This window comes from Lotus japonicus, chromosome 1, assembly GCF_012489685.1.
Source record: "Lotus japonicus ecotype B-129 chromosome 1, LjGifu_v1.2".
NCBI classification, from domain to species: domain Eukaryota; kingdom Viridiplantae; phylum Streptophyta; class Magnoliopsida; order Fabales; family Fabaceae; genus Lotus; species Lotus japonicus.
Genome location: NC_080041.1, coordinates 89,297,210 through 89,316,087, shown reverse-complemented (window position 1 = coordinate 89,316,087; position 18,878 = coordinate 89,297,210). Strand labels below are relative to the sequence as shown.

Genomic DNA, 18,878 nt, shown 5'->3' with positions numbered 1-18,878 from the left:
GAGGACAGTCCAATTCTCATGGAGGGAGAGAGAGATCAAGGATATAAGTAGAGAGCTTGGGTTCAAAGCATTCACATCATGAGGGAGTCCTTTTCACTTTGTTTTTAGTGTCTTTTTAATAGTATAGTTTTATATATAGCACTTGTGTCTCGGATTTCCATGATTCTCTGACTGTTTCAATACTTGCATGACTATTGTAAGAATTGCTTGATATATGGTACGAAAATGAATGATTCCATGATTGAAATTGTGCTTGCACTCATTGATACCATGACTTGATATGATTGCATGATTTACTTGGAATTCTTGAAGCATAACATGAAAATTACTTGAAAATCAGGGTTATTTGAAACTTTTTAGCCTGTGAGGGAGTGTTCCTATACACTGTGAGTTGAGAGAACATCACTGAATTATATGGTTAACTTTGTTTGAGTCTCTTACAAACATTGGTTGCATGGAATTTCTAGGAAAGGATCAAGGCATGTTTTGTTCTGTATATATAGCTACTTAGCCAAATAGCCTACCTATGCCAATTAAAATCCATTTGTTACCCCTTTGGGCCTGAAATTTGAAGATTTGTGTTTTGTTCATGATTATGACCCTTAAGCCTAAAAGAAAAACAATGACTTTCCTAAGCTTAATAAGCAAAAAGAGCATTCTTAGTGTGGGTTGTTTGCAAGTTGGGGGGAGAAGGCTTTTGTGCTAAAGTTTTTATGTGATTTGAATCCAATCTCTTTGTAAATATTGTCAAATATGTGCATGCTTCCAAAGAAAAAAATGCAAAAAGAGAAAGAAAAAAAAAGAACAAAAAGAACAAAAAGAGAATAAAGAAGAGATTGATGAAAAACAAAGGGTTGAGTTGAATTGAAAAAGGTGAATGAGAGTTGGTTTAAAGCAAGTTGAGAGGAGTGAAGTGAAGTGTGATTGCTCTCTTTCCTTGTTGAGTTTCTTTGCATATCTTGAAAAACCAAACTCTTTTAAGCCTAGCCTCGTTACAACCTTTAAAAGTCCTTAGTGATCCTTGATTGCACATGTGACTTTGATGATTGAAGAGACAGGTAACAATCTTGACTTCTGTGATTCAGTGATGCATATGAGTGAAACACAGACCTTGCCTGATTTACATGCTATATCTTGGCTTGATTGAGTGATTCCCTGATCAAGAGTAATTGATTGTATGTCTATTGAGTTCCAGGTTGAATAAGTAGTTGTATTAATGTTATGCATTCTCTTGTGGGCATCATGTTTCTCTTTTGGATCATTGATTCAATCTTTGTGAGATCTTGCAAATTGAGCTTTGAAAAAGTTTAAGTCATGCTTGTTTGATTTAAGTCATTACCTTTTGTTTGAGGACAAACAAAGTGCTAAGTTGGGGGGAGTTGATAAGTGCCAATTTTACCTAAATTCGATGAGTAACTTAGGCATTTATCCTTATGAATTCATGATAAATCTTGATCAAATCCTACTTCTTTTGATTAGAACTTATTGATAGGTGAACTTTAGGCTAAGATGTGCTTAAGTTTGATTTTAATCTCAACTTGTATTGTAGGATTGAAGATTCAAGGAAGAGGGCATGTTTTGGCAAGAAAAATGGATTTTGAAGATGTACTGGGCGCCCAGCGGCCTGCAGAGGCCGCCCAGCGCCCAAGGCGGTGCCAGAAACCTTCCCCTGAAGTTATCTGGCCGCCCAGCGCCCAAAACAGGCCGCCCAACGCCCTGTACTGCGTTTTTTCAATATAAAAAGTTTCTCTTAAGAATCTGGTGAAGGGAACTTGAGGAGAATAGAACCCTAACAGAGGGAAACACTTGAGAGACAAGGAGAGAGGCTTAGGAGGCTAGAGAAGAGGCTTGGGTATCGGATTCGGCGGCGAGACATCGCGACGGTTTCGGTTCTTCTAATTCTTCTTCTTTATTTGTAAAGCTATCCATTTTCCCATGAAAATGGATAGCTAATCTCTCTTTTGTTGGGATTTGATGTAGTTGTATGATACTTATGCTCTCTATGTGATTCTCTTCAATATAAAGCATGTTTCTAGTTGTTGATTTAATGGTTTTCTCTTGATCTTCATGCTATATCTTAGATTGATCACCTATGGTATTTTGTTTGATTCGACTTGTGAGCGGAAGCTACAACGTTTGAGTCCGAACTAGAGTTAATCACCTAACAATCTTAATTGCTAGACATAGAGTTAGGTTTGTTAGTCACTAAACACCCAAATTTCAGGATAACTTTCTTTCTTAATCATGTGAGACATCAATGTTTAGGATTAGAGAGTTATTGATATCCACTCATGCGAGACATCGATGACGTAGGGTTGAATTGGTGTAGATGAATCATATGCTTGAACATGTTATGTATTTGAATCACTAGAATGCAAAAAGGTCAAACAATGAAGTCTAATCCCAACAATTCCTCATATATGTTGTTTCTCTGTTAGTTTATTTGCTTTTCATTTAGTTTCATGTATAAACAATCAATCTCTTATGAATCCATCATTTAAGTTTGTCAACTATTGAACGACATAGTGTTACACCTCCCTGTGGATACGACAAAACCCTTTACTATACTACAATTGAGTCTTGAGAGATTCAAACGTAGAGTGGTAAAAAATCTTTCAACAGTGAAGTAATGAGGGTTTTCAAGGTTTCTGGTCCAAAGGTGCTAAGCATCAGCCTATGGGTGCTAAGCACCATATAGATAGGGAATGAAGAATTAAAATATGTCAAAACCATGCTTAGCATCCATAATGGGGTGCTAAGCGCCCTAAGGCAGTGAGGAAAACCCAACTTTGAAGAAACAGGGTGCTAAGCACCCAGGATAGGGTGCTAAGCACCCTGACCAGATCTGATCCTTATAAAGTGCGAATTTCAGTTAGATTAGAGAACCCATCACTTGGAAAACAGACCCAAAGAGAGAAAACTCAAAGGAGATCATCAAGGAAGGTCTATGAGGCTAGAGAGAAGGCTTTGGAGCCGATTTCATCGTCGGGAAACCGTCACGGATTCGGTTTTTCATCGTTCTTCTTCTCTTTTATGATTGTAAAGCTATCCATGGAAATGGATAGCTAATTTCTCATTTGTTGGGATTAGAACTAGTTGTTTTGATGCTCATGTAATCTATTTGATTTCTTTTCATGCAAATTTCTTGTTTCTATGTTAAAGAATCAACGGTTTTCTCTTTTGCTTCATGCTATATCTTAGGTTGATACCCTTGGGTATTTTGATTGATTCAAACTTGTGTAGGGAACTCACACGTTCTTGAATCCGAACTAGAGTTAATCATATGTTTCTTTTCCATGATTCAATGATTTTTACCTTGTGCTTCATGCTTGTTTTGGATTGATCACCTAGAACATGAATTTAGATTTAATAGGATGGTGAGAACTAACTATTTAAATCTGAATTAGGTAAAATCATCTAATGATTCTAAGGTCTAGGGATAGGGTTAGATCATTAGTCTATTCAAACATCCATGCTTAATGCTACTCACTATTGTTAATCGATCAATGGATTGAAGGTTAATATAGGGAGTTGATAATTTTCTACACTGGGGGACTGGGTAGTAAGATAAGAAATGGTGGGATGAATCAATTGCATAGAACGATATTTGTATGTGAATCAATAGAATACATAGAGGTCAAACAACGAAACTCTAATCCCAGCAAAACTATCTACCTTGGTGAATCCAACTACTTTATCTGCTTTCTTTATATTTTCATGTTCTTAAACAAACCCCTAATATCTCTGTTAACCCTCATTTAAGTTGTTAACTATTGAACGGCGAAAGTATTACACCTCCCTGTGGATACGACAAAACCCTTTACTATACTACAATTGAGTCTTGAAAGGGATTCAAGAGTAATGTGGTATAAACTCTTTCAACACCAGGGACATCACTACTGTATCCCGAGTCAGATTAGTCACGTGAGGTCCCTTTCCCCCGTGGAACCGGGTGGCCAAGGAACAAAAAGAAAAGAAATATATGTATGCGAGTCAATTAAAATTTACTACTGATTAGCTATCATTTGATGAGTAATAGGGTTTCGCGCAAATTTTAAAGTTTAGGGTCAAATTTCGGGTTTTGAATCGATTTTAGGGTTTAGGGCTGATTTTTAGGGTTTCGAACCGATTTTGAAGTTTATGGCCAATTTTAGGGTTCTGAGCCGATTTTAGGGTTTTGTGCCGATTTTAGGATTTGTTATCGTTTTTTGGGTTTCGGGTCAATTTGAGAGTTTAGGACTGATTTTTGAGAGCAACTTTTGGATTTCGCACAAATTTTAGGGTTTCAGGTCGATTTTATGGTTTAGGGCTAGTTTTAAAACAAAATCTAATTTTAAATCTGATTTTTGAACCTAATCTACATTTAAAATTGGTTTTTGAACTAAATTCGGGTTTGAAAAATATCGGAATTCAAGTCGGTTTTCAACCATATCTAGTTTTAAATTCGGTTTCATAATCAATTTGAGTGTATAAAATTAATTTGAATAGAAAAAACTAAACCATATAACTATAACTAGTTGCTTGAGGAACATTTCATGCCATGATTTGTTCTCTTGGGATGGTTTGATACTTATTCTTGTTTTTGGCTTTGGGTTCTGTTGTGTAGAGCTCTCCTCACTACACCATTTATTGCTTTTAGCAACACTGTTTTATGCAACTGGTAAAAAGTGTTGCTTAAAAGGTATCTGGCATCAGTTTGCACTTATTGCTATAAAAGATTAATTAAAGACAACATAGTTTTCACAACTCTATATAAATGTTCTCTATTTCACAATAGACAACAGTTATGACTTGTTACTTTGACAATCTTTTGCAAGAGACAATAACATTTCCTCTAGCTTTAATTGGGTACATTTTTAAGCTGTACAAATTACTCAGTAAATTAGTCAACACTTTTCAATCGTTGCCTTAAAATTGGAAATAAATTCTGAGAGCTAACTGAAATGCAATTTTACACCTGGCACTAAGTTCTCTTTGAATAATTTTTTATTTTTTGAAGACAATCTTTATTTTATCCAAAACAAATTTTAATAAAAAAATAAAATAACCATTGCGTTTCAATTCACGTGATCGAGTTCGTTAGATCCACGCTTCAATTCACTCTTCTGCTTTCATTCACATGATGGTGCGAGTGCGAGAAGCTGCGATTGCGAGTGTGATTGCAACTGCGATTGTGACTGTGATTGCGAGTTCCAGTTCGATTGCGAGTGTGATTTCGAGTTTGTTAGGGTTTCAATTCATCTTCTACTTCCATTTCTCTTATTGAGTGAGCCAAAACAACATCAATCGTCAATTTCACTTGCGGTAATGCTTTCTATTTTCCCTCTTTTTCTTTTGTTTTTCGGATCTATGAAATAATCACTCTCCTGTGTGCTGATCGATCTTTCCCTTTGTTTTCCTTTTGGTTCTTCTGCTTATACCACCAAAGTCTGGTTGCGTTTTTGGTGATTTTTCTACTGTTGAGGGATTTGCAGAGAAGTTGTTTGAAGAAAGGCATCACTGGTCTCTTCAGGTACATATTCAGTAATTACACTTCTAGCTGTTTGAAGTTGTTGATAGGATTATAAAACACTCTGTAGGTGCGTGTGTTTTATGTAGCAGAGTTGAGTTAGTGTGCAAATCTGAATTGGTGCTTGTTGTTTTGACAGTAGGTGCGTGTTTCTTGGTAGCAGAGTTGAGTTAGTGTGTTGTTTTCCACTGTACTCTAGCCTCTGCAGGTTTTGTCCTTGTAACTCTTGGGTTGTGATGCCCCTAGCATCACCATTTATACTTATTCTTTTTGGCTGATAAAAAAAAAGGCTTATAAAACACTCTAAATCAAAGATCTGAATCTCTTTATATGTTATATTGTGAACCGATACTACTTTTGGTATGATACTATTTTTTCTTGACTTGCTTACAACAAATCAGATATTAGCTTGTAATTTAGATCAATGAGTAATTGTGAGAATATTGCTAATGCTACATGAGTGATGCCTTGGATATTCCTTTTGGTTTGAATCAATGATTGTGTTAAAAAAGACAATACCAATAATAATCACGTAATAGTGGCTTTGATAGCCTTGTTAGGTGCATGGTGTTGTTTATTTGTGATTCCCCTTGTGATGGTATTGGAGAGATTTGTATCAGCATATTATGGTGGTCTAGTGTGGAGAGGTGTCATTGTGTATGAGTTGGTAAGGGTGTCTTAATTATATAGATACTTAAGTTATAGCTGAGTAATGGTCCTCACTTCTCAGTCACAAATATCTAGTTTTTTCTGAGTATACATTGTAGTTATTTTATTTAGCTAGACTTGCCAATTGCATGCATATTTTAAAACTTGTCATTGCAAGCACATATATTTGGAAGAAGATTTTTCAAGGTGGTATACTGTTCTTAATTAAATTGCAGAGGGGTGAAAACTTATCCTTGTGATTGACATGTTGGGTTGACCCACAAGGACCCACTGAATTCCACAATTTGATAATGGTCTCTGATTAGTGATTAGAATTCAGATACAAAACTACTAGTAATACTTAGCACAAGAATTATGTGCTGGATCGATCACTTAACAAGTGATCAGATTAGAGGTTTTGAAAAAACTTGTTCCTATTTAAATAGATCTTGGAGGGTAGCCATCTTTTATATTGTTTACTTTGAGTATACAGTATATTCAAAAACCCCCATTTTTAGCTTAAGATTTTAGGAAAGCTTCCCCACCTTTTATATTGTTTACTTAGAGTATACAGTATATTCAAAAACTGCATTCATATCAGTTTTTCAAGTTGCTTACTTTGTCATTCCTTAGGTTCATTCCTTTTGGAAATTTATTGTTCAGAAAACCAAAGATGATGAAGAAGGATTGAGTTGACTTGCCTCGATATAGTGAAGATTATATTGCTGGTGTTAGACACTTTTTGGAGGTTGCATTTACTAAAGGCAGGTTTGAAGGAGAAGAAATTTTGTGCCCCTGTGCTGTGTGTTGTAATGATAGTTGGGAAAAAAAGATGTAGTGTTTGATCATTTGGTAAGCAAGGGATTTGTAGAAGGATACACAAATTGGATTTACCATGGTGAAGACATAACTGATATGGATCTAGATAGCGATACTGATGGTAATGACTCTTTTGATGATATTGATGCCTTATTGGTTGAGACATTTAAGGATGTGGCTGAAGCTGGTAGAGTGCATGAAGGCCTCAATGAAGATGCAAAGAAATTTTATAACCTAGTTGAAGATGCAAATCAAGAGTTGTATCCTGGTTGTAAAAAAATTTCCACTTTATCGTTCACTATTCGAATATATCTCCTAAAATCTCTCTACGGATGGAGCATTGCATCGTTCACTGCTAACCTGGAGTTATTGAAAGAAGCTATTCCAGATTTGAACATCCCTATCTCTTTCAATAAAACAAAATCTATGATAAGAAACTTGGGCTTAGACTACAAAAAGATTGATGCATGCCCCAACAATTGCATGCCGTTTTGGAAAGAGCATGTAAATTCTGACTCATGTCATAATTGTGGAGCCTCAAGGTGGGTTGATTTTCCTGAAGTGGATCATGGCCTTGAAGAATCTACAAAAGCTCACAAAGTTCCTATCAAAGTGCTAAGACATTTTCCTTTAATTCCGCGACTGAAAAGACTTTTTATGTGTTCAAAGACAGCTAATTCCTTGAGGTGGCATGCAGAAGAGCGTTCAAGGGATGGTAAGTTAAGGCATCCTGCTGATGGCCAAACATGGAAAGACTTTGACTCAGCATCAAGAATTTGCTCGTGATACTCGTAATATTAGGCTTGGGTTGGCCAGTGATGGGTTCAATCTGTTTAGAAATATGAGTTTATCATATAGCACATGGCCTGTGGTTTTAACAATATATAATTATCCTCCAGATTTGTGTTTGAAGGCAGAAAATTGTATGATGTCATTACTTATTCCCGGACCACGATCTCCTGGAAATGCAATTGATGTCTATCTACAGCCACTCATTGAGGAGCTAAAGTTGTTGTGGGATGTAGGGGTAGATACATATGATATTTCTAGAAATCAAACATTTAAATTGCATGCATCTCTTTTATGGACTGTTAATGACTACCTTGTATACGCTATGTTATCTGGTTGGAGGACTAAAGGGAAGTTGGCCTGCCCTGCCCTGCATGTAATTATGCAACTTCTTCTACTTACTTAAAACCTAGCAGGAAGATGTGCTATATGGGGCATCGAGTCTTTTTAGATTCAAATCATGAGTGGAGGTCAAAAACAGACGCATTCAATGGAAAGACGGAATATAGGACTGCACCCTCCTTGTTAGATGCAAATACCATTTTAGAAGACTTACAAGGCATCCTCGATGTATTAGGGAAGAATAAGAAGAGAAAGAGAGATGGTCCATGGAGAAAAAAAATCTGTCCCTGAGGAATAACCATTTGTTGAGGTGGCAAGGGCGTGGGATTCATGTGGGTAGAGCTGGAAAGACTGTGTAGAGGGTATAAGAAGGGAAATGTGGGAAAGGGAGATGTATGCAGTTATATCTTTAGGCTTGGGCTGAGAATTATCATTCTTTTTCTTTGTATTTCCTGCTACTGATTATGATTTACATCAGAGTCCTACTCTGGTACCTAACACTCAGCAATCCTTGTATGTTGAATTGCTCAATGTATGTCAATTTTGATGTCAAGATTGTGAAACTTGTCAATGCTTGGGATATGAAAATGTTTTGAAAAAAAATCTGATATAATGTTTTATTTTGCTATGCAGGAAGGTCACAATGGTGGAGATACAAATGAGGACTTTCAAGATGCATTTTAATCTTAAAATGGTACAACATAAAATTTTATGACTTTCTTTGGATATTATAGTAATTTTAGATGTATTTTTTTTTTGGGGTCTGAAGATATGAGATTTAATTAGACCATGTTTTTTGTTGGCTATTGTCTATTTGAATTGATGTTCAAAGTCAAGACAGTATTATAAAGCATTAGAGAGCTTATAGTATGCTACAATTGATATCGCTTTACTGTATGGTTTTATAGATTTTAGATTTTATCAATTTAATATTACTCCTAGTAACTTGTTAAATTAATTTTGCATATCTATCTGGCATTAAATTAGATATCTGAGATGTGTTTGAGAGTAAAATTAGCTAAAAATTGTTACATACAATGGTTACAGTTAAAAATTGTTCCTTCTTGTAGAATTTTTTGGCAACACTTGTAATTTGTACCTAAATTTAGCAAATAGTTGGAAAATGTAACCATAAACTTATGTGACAACTGTTCCCTTTTCCCCACAATAGGTTACATTTTCACACATTGTAACCATAGAGTACAAAAATTTGTTCCTAAAGAGAATAGGTAACGCTGGAATATGAAACCGTCAAAAAATGTTGCATAAAACTTTAGGGAACACTTTTGGCCTTTATGATTACATTTTTGGACTGTTGCCAAAAGCAATAATTGTTGTAGTGCCTGGTAGCGTTTTTGAGGGGTTTTTTTGAGTTCCCTGTGTGGGTTTTGGGGGTTTTATCTTTTGAGCGGGTGTTTGCTTGTCATTGTTTCTGTTGTTGATCCCGCTCTTGTCGGCCACCCTTGGGGGTTTTGTCGTTTTTTTTTGTGGATAGTAATACAATCCTTTATTTTTAAAAAAAAAAAAACTAGTTTTAAAGTGGATATAGTTTGAATTTTAACCAAACTGAATACCCCTACATGTCACTCACTAACCTACAAAGCTACAAATTTTGCAATACAAGTCAAATTTTTAGACGTGCGTCGTTGAAATAATTATTTAAAATCGATCTGAAGTGCACACCCACCAAATATAATTATTTATATTTTTAATTTGTATCTAAACAAAATATTGATAACTTTAATTCATTCAGTTGTTTGAAATCCAAACTCTATTGACTATTCTACGTTTGTTATTATCATGAGTCGGCATAGAAGTACTTAAGAAATTTATTTTCTATCATCAGCATGTCAATGACATGTGGATGGTGATGGATACAATTAAAATCAAAGCAGCCACGAGATTCAATCTTTCAAGGCGACGCCATCTTTCAATGGCTGTTTTAACATATGGAACCACTTGGCCAGAGATTCATTTTAAGGAAAAAATTTCCTTCACATTCAACTCTCATCCTCATATTGATAGATGTAAAAGATAAAAGAAATTGAAAGATATAATAATAAAAGACGGAGATGAAAATAAAATAGATGATTTTTTTTAATACATCGAAAATATAAATTACACTATTCAGAAATCCCTATATTTACGCACAGTTGTTGAATTTGAGTCATCTAATTAATTGAACGACTTAAATTTTAAGAGATGTTTATCCTTCAGTTTTGATGAAAAATTAAATCGAGTGATCTTAATCGTACGATCCAAATATTATGGATGTAAGGTATTTGCCTACAGATAATCCATATATGAGAAAAGTATGATCTATGTGAGGTATCAACCGGGCTGAAATTAGGCGTGTACACAATCCGTTTCATATGGTTCCGTGTGTTCCTAGATTAAACCTATCAAATGAGGTCGGGTTGGGTTGGATCGAGTTCTAATGATTTTCAGGTGTAAATCGGAGCTAACCAAATCAAACTGATGGATAAGGTTGGGTTGGTCGGATCAAATTTGTTCGTGTTTGTAAACAACTTGATACTCGAACCAAACTAATGGTTCACTAGTTAAAAATCCAAACCTCACTGTCGATTCGAATTAACCCGCTATTTCACAAACTATTCAGGTTGAATTAGCCGGATTTGCCCGATTTATGTGCAGCCCTACCCTAGATTGAAATGTTTAAAAGTTAAAATAAAATACATATTTAACCGGTGCTAACTGGACAATCCTTAATAGAAACGAACAGTGCAAAGCACATATGTTCAATTATGTCAATAAATTGTATAATATGTCAATCATGTCATGAGATACCGCTCTAATTAGCTGATAAACATGCCTGTCTTTATCCATGAGAAGATATTTTTGATTATTTGTCCAACACAAATTACTCATAAACTAACAAACAAGTAAAGCTTCCCGTGTGGGGACAAAATGAACATCACTTCATTAAAAGACAAGATTTCAAGCTTTTGAATTTGTCAGCATTCACTGGACAAACATCACTGAAGATGCCAACACTTGTGATTTCTACACATATGTGTCTATGAAGCTAGGAAAAATCCAGAGAGAACCACTAATCTAGCCAAAAATCTTCAAAAGATGTGTAACATACTCTATAAGTCCCATTTGGTTATCATGTTCATGATGGTTCTTTCTCTACCTTTCAATGTTCAATCCCAAGACAAGGATGTACAGAACATGCCAGAAATACCCAAAAGTGTCCATCCAAGCAAAGGAGTTATAATAATAGTTCTCTCTATAATGTTTGCCTCAGCATTTCTCTTACTTGCTTATGTAAAGTTCTGCAGAATCAGCTCAGCCCAAATTCTGAACCAAAACTCCAATCTCCAAACTCTAACAAGATCAAGGTCAAGACTTTCTTCTGGGGTTGACAAACAAGTAATTGAATCACTCCCTTTCTTCAAGTTTTCTTCCTTAAAGGGATCCAAACAAGGCCTAGAATGCACCGTTTGTTTATCGAAATTCGAGGACATCGAGGTTTTAAGGTTGTTGCCAAAGTGCAAACATGCTTTCCACTTGAGTTGCATTGACAAGTGGCTAGAAAGCCACTCTACTTGCCCTCTTTGCAGGTACAGAGTTGAAGCAGGGGACATCAAGAACTTCTCTTATTCATTGAGTTCAAGGTCTCTGAGAGTTCCTTCAAATTTAACTGAGGACCCAAATCTTGAAATTTTTATCCAAAGAGAGTCATCAAGGAGAAAGAGCAACAATCAAGAGCTTCTTATTGATCACGATGGTGGAGGTAATAGTGGTGGTTCAACTGCAAAGTTCAAACCTTTGCACTTGATCAATCATAGAATTTTGATCTCTGATGTTGTTACAAGGAGCAGGTGGAGTGATCTTAATTCCTCAGATTTGCTATCATTGAACTCTGAGATGCTTAATGACATGTGTAGCACTAGATTTTCTCCTTCTGAATCCAACAACAGTGAGAAGTTTCAAGGAGTTTCAATCCATTTTCCCAGTGCTTCCAATGAGGAAGAAGATGAGAATTCGTTCACGGCGCTGAATCCGGCTGAGAAGAGGTCCATGTCTGAGATTGCGAATGTTCCAAGGTTTTCTGAGATGAGCAAGAGGAACAGAATCAGAGAATGTAATGGGGAGAATGGAAGTGAAGAGAGACTTTTGAGGATTTGGATGCCAATTGCAAGAAGAACAGTCCAATTGTTTGCAAGACAAGAAAGAAATTTAGTTGAGTTAGAAGATAGACCTTTAGCTTCAAATGTTTGATGATTGTAATAGTACTAATAGCATGATTGGTTTCAAAATTTGCACATATTCAAAGGAAATTTTACTCAAAAGTTAAGACTTTTAGATTATAGTAGCTTCTAATCTACTTGTGTTTACGAAAAATCTGACAGAGCTTAGTCAAACACCTTACTCTGCCTCATCTCATGAAACCCTTTGTGCACATGCCTATTGTCTAATCAAATGCTCCTTATATAAGTGGGTCTTCTTTAATTACATTAATCATGAAAGAGGGAATTACATGATAATATAAATGGTATTTAGGGTTGATTCATAAATCTCATAATACATTTATCATAGGAGTGAAGGATGGAGCCAATTACCCGTATGTGAACGACAATCTCAGCCATGAACTCAGCCGACTGTGATGGACGATTGATAACGATCTATATAGCTAATTAATTTAATTAGTACTTCATTCGGTTCTTATTATAAGAATTATATTAGAGATATAACTTTGATCCTTATTTATAAGAACTAACTACACAAAGCATCAAATGCAAGCAACTGCTATTGTTGGACACTATAACCATAGTTGCAATTGAACCATCCAAACTCTGACTAGTATTCAGTAACAGAGACTTCATATAACCCTTTGGGCCTTTTAATTTGCCAGGGACATTTGAATTCCTACTTCATGAGGTAATAATGTATACATTAAGTTACAACAATCAATTCAAGATCAAAAAGGAACAAGAAGATACATATTAAATACTGAATATTAAAATTCTACCAGACATATTAACAAAAATTATAAAGTTTGTCTGAAGCCTGCCTGCTTGTTGCTTATGAATTGATGACCAGAGCAACCCTAGTGATTCTTTGACCAGCATCAAGCCAAACAAACAAGGGTAGCGACTAGCAGAACAGGCCAACGATCAACGTCTTTACAACTTAATCCTTAACAAAGTTTGATTACTATGATAATCAATTCAATGTTTAAAATGTCGTTACGGTCATTTTTTGTATGAAAAAAACAAAATAGTGTTGAAAATTATATGCAACTATTATTATCCTTGAAGGTTTTTAAGGTAATCATATTATTTCATCTACTTTTAATAGTAATTCAAAGACATTTCACCACTTAGATCAAGTTAGAGATGATGATTACTGCAATAATGATGGCTGGACATACAAAATTCATGGACAATAATACCCTTTCGACATAAGTATTAGCGGCAATTTGTAACCACGATGAATGTTTGTTTAGGTTAAAAATCATGGTAATATATATGTCGGATGAGTGTCACGACAATTTCGTATATTAACATATAATTACTCTTCAACTTAATCAAGAGATTTTAGGATTGGACCTAGTATTGGGTAAGATAAGTCATTGTTTTAATTAGACCCTAATTTTTTAATTACTAATATAATTTCTTAAAACAAAAAAAACAACAATTAGTCGATGTGAAATATCAAGAGCAATTAAAACATACCTTCACATTATTGTGTCCTAGGACTCGCTCCTCTTACAAATAATTAAATATAAATTGACTATTAAATAGTGCGTCTGACTGACATTATTTGATCAACATTTATTTTCATTTGTCCTTGTTATAGGCCTTACGCTATCAAGCCATTTAAAAAGCTGAAAAGTTTGTCAATTATATTTTTTTTAATTAAGTAGACATCAAAAAGATTATGAAGAACAATAATTCACTACATAGTTCAGCTTGAAGAAAACGACCAATGCCAAGAGAACTTTTCTCAATTCAAACTCAGAGGTAATATAATTTGGCAAGAAAGTGAGCAACCTAATTATTAAAACATCTAATAAAAAACACATTAACTAAAACAAAAGCAAGCGCAATAGCGAGACACTCCCCAATAACAACACCCAATGAGAGAAACTCATGGCTTATAAAAAAAAATCCCATTGAGAGAAACTCTTCCTCCGGTCCTATTTATAAAAGTTTGTATATTTTTATTAAGTTTTTTTTTTCAATGATGTCCTTATTTTTATTTTATTTTTATAAGCAATGATGTTCTTATTAATTCTAATTAGTAAAATGTGTCTCATTAATTATTCTCTCTCATTCCCATTATCCAACACTAATAACAAAGGATAATTTTGGAGGTTTATTTTAATTTATGACAAATTTATTACATTTTAACTACATTTATTAAAATATTTGAATTTTTTTTTCTTCTTATAAATATGACCGGAGGTAAATAATTTTCTATCCTTAAAAGTGTAATAAATAAGCTTTAAATAAAAAAAATAACTGTAATTACTAATTAGTATGAATTAAAACTGCTTCATTAATTCTAACTTTCACTTGAAGCTTACAGGTTTGTTGGGTTTTTCCATTAATGGGTAGAGTTTGAGCCTCTTCATTTCCCTTGATATCATACTTTATCATGGATTGTATCTTTATTTTGTTTGATTAAGGAAAGAAAGAGAGAAGATGGGTGAAGAGAAAGATGTAAGAAATACAATAATTTTAAAAGTTGTTTAGTATGATAGAAAAAGAAGAAAAAAAGATGGAAAAAATTACTTTCTATTTTGAGATATGTTTGGAGGTAAAGAAAACATTTTTTAATAGTTTCAACCCTGATATGTTAGATCGCAGAACAGTGACGTCTACTCCTTACACCTACTTTTATGATAGCTTTTTATGGTTATGAAGCGAAAATTAGTTCTACTTTTCAATTTGTGCTAGGAAAAAATCCACAAAAGTAGGTGTTTGGAATAGCTGTTATTGTTATGTGATTTATGTATCTTTTTCGTTTTATAAAAACTATGTTAAGGTGGTAGGGGCCATGTTAAGGTCATGGGGTACACCTCTCAATCTCCTTCCCCTCTCCCTCATCATATAAGGTAACCCTCTCCTCTATTTCCTCTAACTTACCTAACATAGTGTTCAATTAGAGCACCTTTACTTGTGGTTTGCTGAAAGAAGAGCAACACATTGTAAACACCACAATTTTAAGTACGGTCTTTACACACATGTGTGAAATAGTAGTGGTTGCTCAATGTAGCATGAAGCATGCAACTCAATATTATTAATTAAAGGGAGATGTATATTTTTTTTTTTGGTACATAAAAAAGGGAGATGTATATATGAGTAAGCTATAAAGAATGTGACGCCAAAATAATAAGTAAATAACCTTAAGGTTGGTCACTGAGTTCTAACTTCTGAATTCTAATCACACAGATTCAAAGGTCCTAGTAGCAGGATAATTCATGAAAACATTCAACGTACAGTTGATAAAGCATTTATATACCTTCATAAATACACCACCAATCAGCCAAACCCTCTTTACATTTGTTTATAACCCCAACCTAAAGTCCCTATGATCATTGATCACTAGTTTCTTTTAATCAAAACCATCATTCTCATGCCATGGATTCCTATGGCAATCGATCCCTCCATAGCTTGATGGACACAGAAACCATGACAGAACAACAATCCCCCAACATTCACCTTCGTGTCCAAACCCACATAGAAACAAGTGATCAAGATCTTCAGTTCACTTCACCAAGGCCTTCCACTTCTGATGGTACAACAATGTTTCCTATGGTGTCACCAACGATGTCACCAACCCCTTGTCCTGAATCACCATGGACTCTTTCCCCTCTCCAATCACCTTCCCCTTCATTGCTTTACCAATGCATCGCCTCCCTCCACCGCCACGAAGGTAACCGGGGCTGAAACTAGTACCCTAGAGAAAATAATTTTTTCAATAGAGTAGTATTCAAATGTTGTATTTATCACTTGAAATTAATTCAAGTCGATCTTAATCAACTTATTTGAACCAGAGCCCGTGACTTAAGTGAAACATGATGCTCTGACTGCAGGAAATTGAGTCCAGTTTTTACATTAGATCATATATTTAGTGATTCTTGATTTTATTGAGGTGAAAATGTGTTAAACTTACGTACTCTTACCCAATTTTTCTGGTTTCATCCCTGAAGGTAACATCTACGCCATCTCCACTTCCAAGGGCTTAATCTTCACAGGCTCCAACAGCAGCAGGATTCGTGTTTGGAAGCAGCCAGATTGCATGGACAGAGGGCACCTCAGAGCAAGCTATGGCGATGTCAGAGCCATTCTGGCTTACAGCAACATGCTTTTCTCCACACACAAGGACTACAAAATCAGAATATGGAACTTCGCAGTCTCAGAAACCTTCAAATCCAAGAAAGTCGGCACCCTCCCTAGAAAAACCTCTCTTCTTTCATTTCACAAATCAAAACACACACAGAAACACAGAGATTCTGTTACCTGTTTGGCTTATTACCACTCAGAAGGGCTATTATACTCTGGCTCTCATGACAGAACAGTGAAAGCTTGGAGAGTCTCTGATACAAAATGTGTTGATTCCTTCGTAGCACATGATGATAACATCAACTCAATCTTGGTGAACCAAGATGATGGTTGTCTTTTCACTTGTTCCTCTGATGGATCAGTGAAAATTTGGAGAAGGTTATACACAGAAGACTCTCACACTCTCACAATGACCTTAAAGTTCCAACCTTCCCCTGTTAATGCTCTGGCTCTGAGCTCCTCATTCAACCACTGCTTCCTCTATTCAGGATCTTCTGATGGGATGATAAATTTCTGGGAAAAGGAGAGATTGTGCTACAGATTCAACCATGGAGGGTTCTTGCAGGGTCACCATTTTGCGGTTCTTTGCTTAGCAGCCGTTGGGAACATGGTTTTCAGTGGGTCAGAAGACACTACAATAAGGGTGTGGAGAAGAGAAGAAGGGAGTTGCTACCATGAGTGTTTGAATGTTTTGGAGGGCCATAGAGGGCCTGTGAAGTGCTTGTGTGCTTGTCTTGAGATGGAGAAAGTGGTGATGGGGTTCTTGGTGTATAGTACTAGTTTGGATCAAACTTTTAAGGTGTGGAGGATTAAGGTTCTGGCAGAGGAAAAGGTGGGTTTTGAAGAGTGTCATGGTGATCAAGGTGGAGGTAGAGTGAAGGATAGAGAGTACGATATGAGCCCGGTTTTGTCCCCTTCATGGGTGGAGAAGAAGCTTCAAGGTAGCCACTTTCAGTGAGAACTGAACGACTTAGGGTAGGTTTGGATATCCATTGACGACAGCCGTGAAAACGGACTTTACAAAAGGTGAACAAGCTTCTCCCGGTGGATTGAGATAAAAGTACTTCAACTTTAGTTTAACTTGTATCCAAACATGCACTTATACGTCTTTTGCTCGTCAACCACCATATGCATTTTCCATTGTTGTTCTTCCCATGCTCTTTTCTTATGCATAGATAGATATAGGAAAATATAATAAAACTTTTCTAATTAGTTATAGACTAATCTTGTTTGGATAATGTGGATTAAGATAATTATTACTCCCTCCATCCCTAATTATAAGCTAAAGTTGTAAAAATCACGCTTATTATAAAAGTTTTAATTGATTCATTGGTTTTTTAGAAAAAATGGTACAATCTTTCATATTTACCCCTATTTAAGTGGGTAATAGTAGGAGGAAAGAGAATAAAAGTGAGTTTTAATTTCAAAATGTTGGAATTAAAAAACTAATAAATGCAAGGGTAAATATGGAAAGAAATATTAACTTTTACAACTTTAGCTTATATTTAGTGACAAAACATAAGTCTCAACTTTAACTTATAATTAGGGACGGAGGGAGTAGTTTCGATAAAAATAATTATTATATGTTCTTCCACAGTAGATTAAAATGGGTTAATTAGGATTGTTTAAGCAACTCGGGTAATTACTGATCTTTTGTCAAAAACAAATTTGGTACATCGAAAAGATAAAAGACACAATTCAGGAATTGATCATTGTAGCTCCCTCTCCCGAACTCATATATCATCAACTCTTACCACTTGGGCTATCATTTAAGAACTATAAAACATAATTTGATTCTTATTATTATTTTTAGTGAAGTTTGTTCTTATTCAAGGAAACATCAGGACTTTCAAGATTCACCAAGTAAATCAAATTATAGAAATTAACATAAATGTTTACTGCATGGGTTAAAATGGTTATTTGAACTATTGAGATCAATTTTGGCGAAACCTATCTTTACCACATTCATTGAATAGGATTGCCTCAATAGATGTTACTTGTAGTTAAAAAAAGCTATTTTTTTTTGTACATCGGAAAGATAAATTGCACCCGTCAGGAATCGATACCTAGACCTCCCCCACCCAACTCATATGTCCCTCAGCTCCTACCACTTGAGCTATCATACGGGACAGTTAAAAAAGCTATTTATAGCAGGTGGCTATTTATAACTAGGGTGGACCTTTATAATTTTGATCCACCCGTGCACCATGGGCATTACAGACATTGCATGAGGGGTATTTTGGACTTTGTCCTTTTCTCACCTTCTTTCTCCCACTCTCTTCCAGCCCAGTCTGAATCTTCAACTTCATCTCCTTCCTCTCTCCTTCACCCTTGTGACAATCCACTAGCTAACATCAGATTTTCAATACATACAAGCTTGACCAATGCTCTGAAAAATATCCAATGGTGTTTGTGTATATATCTAGAAACACCTTGTGAGAAAGGGAAGC

At 35.3% G+C, this 18,878-nt stretch overlaps 3 protein-coding genes and 1 long non-coding RNA gene across 7 annotated transcripts; 3 read left to right on the top strand and 1 right to left on the bottom strand.

The window, feature by feature from the left end:
- Window positions 1-4,954: 4,954 nt before the first annotated feature.
- On the top strand, window positions 4,955-8,999 carry LOC130727587 (uncharacterized). 4 transcript variants are annotated; one of them, XR_009015381.1, is made up of 4 exons: window positions 5,048-5,304; window positions 5,429-5,512; window positions 5,649-5,717; window positions 8,741-8,999. XR_009015381.1 is itself a non-coding variant. In XM_057578764.1 (3 exons), exon 3 carries the CDS (start codon window positions 7,073-7,075, stop codon window positions 7,760-7,762), a length of 690 nt encoding a protein of 229 aa, XP_057434747.1. In that variant the 5' UTR covers window positions 4,955-5,304; window positions 5,429-5,512; window positions 6,791-7,072; the 3' UTR covers window positions 7,763-8,734. The 4 variants fall into 4 exon arrangements, 2 of the variants coding, with proteins under 2 accessions (XP_057434747.1, XP_057434746.1); XM_057578764.1 differs by lacking the exons at window positions 5,649-5,717; window positions 8,741-8,999 and adding an exon at window positions 6,791-8,734 and having other exon boundaries at window positions 4,955-5,304; XM_057578763.1 differs by lacking the exons at window positions 5,649-5,717; window positions 8,741-8,999 and adding an exon at window positions 6,821-8,734 and having other exon boundaries at window positions 4,959-5,304.
- Window positions 9,000-11,024: 2,025 nt separating this feature from the next.
- On the top strand, window positions 11,025-12,426 carry LOC130727586 (putative RING-H2 finger protein ATL12). Its single transcript, XM_057578762.1, has one exon. It carries the CDS (start codon window positions 11,204-11,206, stop codon window positions 12,353-12,355), a length of 1,152 nt encoding a protein of 383 aa, XP_057434745.1. The 5' UTR covers window positions 11,025-11,203; the 3' UTR covers window positions 12,356-12,426.
- Window positions 12,427-15,533: 3,107 nt separating this feature from the next.
- Window positions 15,534-16,746, bottom strand: LOC130727585 (uncharacterized). Its single transcript, XR_009015379.1, has 2 exons — window positions 16,606-16,746; window positions 15,534-16,470 (listed from the first exon to the last, which is right to left on the bottom strand). It is a non-coding gene; the product is annotated as an uncharacterized LOC130727585 (long non-coding RNA).
- LOC130727581 (protein JINGUBANG-like) lies at window positions 15,724-17,576 on the top strand. Its single transcript, XM_057578756.1, has 2 exons — window positions 15,724-16,018; window positions 16,296-17,576. The coding sequence occupies exons 1-2, from the start codon at window positions 15,724-15,726 to the stop codon at window positions 17,384-17,386; spliced, it is 1,386 nt and encodes a 461-aa protein (XP_057434739.1). The 3' UTR covers window positions 17,387-17,576.
- Window positions 17,577-18,878: the final 1,302 nt, after the last annotated feature.